General features: G+C 36.1%; 1 protein-coding gene across 1 annotated transcript in view; it reads left to right on the top strand.

The window, feature by feature from the left end:
* Window positions 1-4,999: 4,999 nt before the first annotated feature.
* Window positions 5,000-7,500, top strand: part of LOC135206201 (uncharacterized) — a 22,252-nt gene continuing 19,751 nt past the window's right edge. Inside the window, exon 1 of the mRNA XM_064237534.1 lies at window positions 5,000-5,059. Coding sequence (XP_064093604.1) covers window positions 5,020-5,059 — 40 coding nt within the window. The 5' untranslated portion in view covers window positions 5,000-5,019. The remainder of the gene's footprint in view (window positions 5,060-7,500) is intronic.

Genomic DNA, 7,500 nt, shown 5'->3' with positions numbered 1-7,500 from the left:
TGATAGTAGAAAGGTCTGAAAGGTGAAACAGGAGGAAAACCTCGTAGTTACACCATGAAACAATGGTCAGAAAGGGTGGAAAGTCAGATGGAATAAAGAATATGAACGGAGGAATAGTAAAAGGAATGACAGAGGTTGAAGCTTGGTGCCGGAGGGATGCTGCAAAGACCCTTAAGTAATGCCTACAATGCACCGCGTGAGGTGAACTGACGGCACAACCCCGCTACGGGGACAATTAATCTTATGTAGGTACCAAGGGCAAAAGCTCGTCTCAGGAAAGAATCGAACAATTTTGATTGATAACAGAATCACATCATGAATATCCAGTCATTTTTTTTTTTATTAAAGTACAAACCACAGTATACACTGGAACGTATCTAAAACTGCTTATGGAATTAGTGCCATTTCAAAGGTTAGATTCGTGAAGCTGCTGTAAAGAAGAATAACAACGCGAAACTCTCCTTTCGTAGTCTATTTCACAGAAGATGAAGACTCCTTATCCGCGGGGCTTAACTGGAGCCTAATGTACTCCATATTATTATGCCCTAATTTACTGCGACTTAGAAATTGTTTCTTTATGGATAGCACTTCGGGAAGGGCTGGAGATTCTACCAAAATGATAGACGCCTTTTAATTTTACTTTTGTGGGAATTTTTTTTCGATATAAATAGTGTATATATATATATATATATATATATATATTATATATATACATGATATCTATAGTATATATACCACATACATACATACATACATACATACATATATATATATGTAAATATAAAAACCGTATCGTGCTTCTAAGTAATCACTAGAAGGATCCACAGTAATACTCTTGTTTATCAAGACGAAATATATTTGTAGAAATATTTACAATGCTTAGAGCTTTCGTCCATCCTTCTGTGGACCTGATCACTGACTTGATCAAGTCCACAGAAGGATGACCGAAAGCTCTAAGCATTGTAAATATTTCTACAAATATACTTCATCTTAATAAACAAGTGTATTACAATGGATCCTAAATAATATATATATAATATATATATATATATATCTATATATATATATATATAATATTATATAATATATATATAATATATATATATATATAATCAGAGGAAGACGGACGAAAACCACACATCACTAGGCTGTATTTTTTATTATTTTGCCGACGTTTCGTAATTATTTACAGAATTACATCTTCTGGGCTGCACATAAGAAAAGATAAAAACATAAAAAACAGTTAAAAGTATAGTCTAAACATTCATTTAAAATACAACAGAGTAAAAATGAAATAAATGAAAATAAAAACACAACCAACCTAGAGGTGAGACAGCAAGGAACTAAATGGAAGGAAACCACCACAGTAAGAACTTAGGCTAAATACAATTGACTCGCGGATGTATTGGTGCTTGACGATGGTACAAGTTGTTTTATAAACAGCGACTCAAGGATTGTTAGCTCTTGTGTCTTGGCAGTATGACCGATGATACTAAAATTTTTGTTGTCAATGTAGGTTTTGCATTGTTTTGCATGGTTCCTGATATTGGAGTGTTCTGAGTTTGAGATTCTGCTCCCTGTGCGGAAACTGATTCCCCGATGTGAATCGATGCACACCTTAAGTAGTTGACTGGTGGATCCCACGTAAATCCTTGAAATACATTTAGGGCAAGTATATTTATAGATGACACCAGGAGACATATAAGGACACAGCTGATCTTTTATCTTAAACAAGGAGCCTATATTAAAATAAAAGATCAGCTGCATCCTTATATGTCTCCTGGTGTCATCTATAAATATACTTGCCCTAAATGTATTTCAAGGATTTACGTGGGATCCACCAGTCAACTACTTAAGGTGTGCATCGATTCACATCGGGGAATCAGTTTCCGCACAGGGAGCAGAATCTCAAACTCAGAACACTCCAATATCAGGAACCATGCAAAACAATGCAAAACCTACATTGACAACAAAAATTTTAGTATCATCGGTCATACTGCCAAGACACAAGAGCTAACAATCCTTGAGTCGCTGTTTATAAAACAACTTGTACCATCGTCAAGCACCAATACATCCGCGAGTCAATTGTATTTAGCCTAAGTTCTTACTGTGGTGGTTTCCTTCCATTTAGTTCCTTGCTGTCTCACCTCTAGGTTGGTTGTGTTTTTATTTTCATTTATTTCATTTTTACTCTGTTGTATTTTAAATGAATGTTTAGACTATACTTTTAATTGTTTTTTATGTTTTTATCTTTTCTTATGTGCAGCCCAGAAGATGTAATTCTGTAAATAATTACGAAACGTCGGCAAAATAATAAAAAATACAGCCTAGTGATGTGTGGTTTTCGTCCGTCTTCCTCTGATTATATATATATATATATATATATATATATATATATATATATTATATATATGTGTGTGTGTGTGCGTGTGTGTACGTATGCATGTATCTATAGCAAACTTCCGGCTTTGTACCATTTACGAAAATAATGAGCATAATTAGAAGAGCGTGGAAATAATATTCTTTGAATGCACACCAGATGAGTAGCTATCATATTGAGTAAGGACATTTTGCAGCGCTGTCAGCAATACAAAAACTACAAACGTATATCCCGCTCATGTTTTCTCTGGCGATAATCTTCTTACTGGAAACATAAGAAGCAAAAGTAGAAAAGAATGACTGTATGATGACAAGAATTTTATGTAATAAAGAGAGGTTATGCCACTGGTGATATGCTATATGGAACTGACTGGTATATCATTTAAGTGTTGCACATTCAAAATTTTTGTTTAATGCACAGGCTGGCGGAGGGGTTTTCTAAAGAAAACATAGAAGAAAAATTCCTTATTAAGAATTACAAACCATTCACCCTAGAAATTACCAACCTACACATGCTCAGATATCAAATTGAGGAGTCAGCTCCCCTAAATATTTGGTCCTATAGTGGTCCAACTGTCAACTTGCCAAGTTATGTTTCTGAGAATTTGTGATTTCCACCCTCGACTACCATGGTCTTACGCAATGTTCCGAGAAGTGTTCCTCTTCAAAAAAGTAGAAGAAGAAGAAGAAGAAGAAAACGGTCGATATATCAATACACAATTTGTTCCTGTTGGAGCCGTGAATCATTCGCATCACCAAATAGTAGTTAATATTATTTTCTTGAATTGTTATATAAATATGTATCCTAGCAAAGCTGAAATATCAAGCTTAAGTAAGTTTGAAATTAATTTAAAAATCAACATTAGTTTCATATCTTTCAAAAGTTCGTACAAGTTTATTAGATGGGTGGTATTGACTAAACTTTCTGCCTATGTTCAACACACGAAATACTTTCAGAGTATTACAATAACTTTATTATCAATCTAAAAACAAGAAATTAGGCTTTATTATTACTGGCTGAAAAAGTCCCTTGCATATCTTATGTTAATCATGAACTTGGCCAGCCAATTGATGAATATTTTTCAAAATTTCAAGAACGGTGTAAAACAATTTGAAATTAAACTAGAGGGGTAATTATTTGACTTACAGTATAGATAGACGAGTTCAATGGTTGGTGAAAAGGATGTTACAATTTCCTATTAATACTTTTGAGGTTTATTTTTGAGTACTCTGTAACTATTATTTCTTATAAAAACCCTTTAAAATAAGCGTAAAAATGTGAATATAGATGCTAGAATAATGAGTGGAGTTCTTTGATTAATCAAAAACAATATACATTTGGGCAATTTAACTGAAACTCCTGAATGTCAGTTACTGATATTCCTCAGTAATGTTCTTGTGGTCACTACATTATGAAACTTTGTCTTTACCTCTCTTTATCTATAATCACTTCCTATTCTCCTCCCTCACCTCCCCTTTAACTTCCAGACTGCAAAGAGGGTTGGAAAAACCGCCGGAGGCTGGAACGAGGGAGAAATTGCAGATGGAAGTGAGGGAAGTGAAGAAAAGGTGAGGAAATGAAGAGGGCTATTCGAGGCCGGGGGCACGTTACGAGCCGCAAGGTGCTGTGCTGTCTCCCTCACATACTGTCTGCAGAAGGTGATTGGAGGAAATGTATTCAAGTTTGCACTTTAGGAAAATTCTGTTTATCCTAAGATGGGTAACTTAATATATATTCTCTCTCTCTCTCTCTCTCTCTCTCTCTCTCTCTCTCTCTCTCTCTCTCTCTCTCTCTCCAATAAATAGCAAATATTTATTGCTTTCTTGCAATATTGTCCTGAAACCTGGTAGCATATGATAAATCAATGAAATTTTCGTTTTGAATATTTATCAATTTGTCAGAGTAAGCACGGTCTCAAATTCTATGGGTTTAAGAAAAAACGGTTTAATCTTCACATCCCGGGTTAATTTTGCTAGTCTTATATCGGTTATTTATGTAAAAACAATAAGATTACTACTTGATGTTACTAATTCTATTTTTAGGTATTTTCTCCGAGGCTATGTAATCAAAGAATTTTCAGTTTACACAAACCGACGATTTTTCCCGCATCCAACGTGAAAGGCGACAAGCAGCATAACATGACAGTATTAGGGAAAGTGAATTAACTCTTTCGACAACTTTCTTCAATATCGACAGATGATCGAACAAATTGAAAACCAAAACTCACGCAACATAATGTCAATGTATAAGTAAACGCGTTTAGGAGACATGTGTCTCCCGACTTCTTTTGGCAGCTGGGAACCTCTCAAGTGCCTCAAAAACGTTCACTTAAGTCATAAATCAATCGAAGCGGTCGCACTGACGAGGAGGGTAATTGGCTGATTTTATTTAGCGACGAATTTGTTTTGTCACTCTCAAGTGGAGGGATGGCACCCGGCGACAGATGGAATGATTGCACAGCAATCGAACGACAATAGTGATCACGCATAAAACAACCACAGAGAATGTTTATTTTTTTTGTCTCTTATGTCAGCAATACACTAACCGGTAACTCCTCCCGGGAAAAGTTCGAAGTTATAAATTCGAGTGCGGTTGCCCACACACTTCAGTTGTAAGTGGATAGTGGTAGCGTGGACGAGATGAACCACGGACGGTTGCTGTTGCTATTTCTCATTCAAGGTAGGTTCTCTCTCTGGACGTGAAATGGAGGTTTCAGCGAAATCAAACACTTATCTTCTTGACAAGAAAGCTAAATTGAACAGACCATTTCGGACAAGAATAGAGTTACCATGTGTTCATTTCCATATGTGTATGTGTATAATTATATTTAATTATATTATAATATATAATATGATATATAGTATAATATATCACTATAAATTATATTATATAGATTTAAAAACAACTAATAAAACATTTTTTTACAATTAAACATATATATTATATATATTTATTATATAAAATTATTATATGCATAATATATGCACATGTACAAACATATGTGAGTGCGCGTGTGTGTGTATGTATATATACAGGAGCAAGTTACTTAATCATTAAATAGCTACAGAGAACCGGAGGCATAATACCTTCTCGAGTCCACCTCTCAATGGAAAATAGCACACACACACGCACACACACACATATATGTGTATATATATATATATTTATAATATATTATATATATATACTATATAATATATATATATATATATATATATATATTATATATATATTACGGTCAGGCGCTAAATGCTAGGATATAATAGTGAATATTAAAGTATACGTAATTCGACCTGTTGAATGATGCAAGAGGGCGTCATGTGCAGGTATACAAGAAAAGCAAGAGGAAACATACGTAATTCATGACAACACCGCTGGCACTTCACAGAGAAAAGAGAACTTCCTTTTTCTTTGAATCTTCGGCTGGAAACTTACGGACAGAGTCACTGACTATAAACCCAAGAAAGGTTAATGAGAAAGGTTAGACCTCAGGGTAAAGGACGCCTTCCGAAAAGAACTCAGTCTTCCGTCGATGGAGGGGTTAGTATTCTAAAGAACTACATTATTGTGGGCAGACGAAAAATATATTTGAATGATGGAAGAGTGGAGAGTGCTCGCTCCACTTTGAGAATGCTGACAGACGAAATGCTAACGAATTGGACGACAAGGGAGATGTGACAGGGTGGCTGAGCGGATGATCAGGGTATCTGAGATACGTCTGGATGGGGGAAGTGTTTGAAAAGAATGGGTGAACAGAACAAGGTGTTCTAAAACAGTTTTGCAAGTAGTTTGGGAGTGAAGACAAAAAATTTGGAAGTTACAATATTGATGGTGTTTGGTAAATATAGTTCGTAAGGTTATATTTTGGGACCTACATTAAGTTTGTAAGATGGCTGTGAAATCCCTGGTAAAATATTTAGATGTGAGACCGATGGCCCTGGTGTAAAAATCTCAGCGCCTCAGTGGCGTGATCAGTATGGTCTTAACCTGCCACCTCGGTGGCTGCGAGTTCGATTCTCGGGCATTCAATTGAGGTGTTAGAGATGTGTATTTCTGGTGATAGAAGTTCACACTCGACGTGGTTCGGAAGTCACGTAACCAGTTGCTGAATAACCACTGGTTCCATGCAACGTAAAAACACCATACAAACAAAATAAAAATGTCTCTTGAGACGAGTATGTGAGTTAAGTCTCAGTAGCTCTTCAACAATATTTTGAATTTGGTTACGAGAGAAGCCAGAGAAAACATAGATGCAGGATGCGCATGGGATGTGGTGCTGCTAAATCGAATTTACCAATTCTTATTGTGAAAGGATGAATGTGGTTGACTCATACGGACACTTTAGAGTTAAGGTAACAGATAATGGCTGGGTGGCTGAAGAGGTAAGTCACAAAACAGGTGAAGCAATGAAGGCTACATTATTTCCGAAATAGATTTGGAAGAGAAGAGGAAGAGATTATTCAGAAGCAAACGTTGAACTTTGCGTTAGGACTTCGGAGTGTTGCGACAACACACACTCTCTGATGAAAGGGAAATTTGGATGTTGACTACGTATGAGAAACAAAGTAAATGTTGTTTAAAGAGATTGTTTGTACTAGCCAACATATGTATGCCGAAATTATGTATGATAAATTCGTAAAGTAACTAAGTCTACAGGCATAACCAGCCCCGTTTCAGGGAATCCCTTCTCACCCCCACTCCCTTTGGAGGGGGGGAGGGAGGAGGTAGGATGAAACTCCATTATCAACCATCTTAGGGGCCCCCACTATAACCCTGCCAAGTTTTATCCCCATCAGAACAGCCGTTTGGTCGCGATTGAATGACAGACGGATGGCCAGACAACGCCCATTATAAAGATATTAGGAGCAACAAGGTAGAAATGTAAAAGAAGAAAGATATGAAAAGTATACCACAGGTCAATGCTATGATAAGAAAAAGTGAGAATGGCAAGATTGAATAACAGGATCACAAAGTCGAGAGCTTGCTGGTAAAGGGAAATAGGAAGGAGGAATGAAAAGAGGTAAATAGTCGGATAAAGAAATGAAAGGTTAAAGGTGAGCGTTTCACCTACAGCTACATAAAAGAAGAGGATCCTGTACGAGTAGTTAGATATTAATAGT

This window comes from Macrobrachium nipponense, chromosome 29, assembly GCF_015104395.2.
Source record: "Macrobrachium nipponense isolate FS-2020 chromosome 29, ASM1510439v2, whole genome shotgun sequence".
Taxonomy (NCBI): domain Eukaryota; kingdom Metazoa; phylum Arthropoda; class Malacostraca; order Decapoda; family Palaemonidae; genus Macrobrachium; species Macrobrachium nipponense.
Note: the sequence above shows the minus strand (reverse complement) of the source record. Positions and strands in the feature narration are given on the sequence as shown.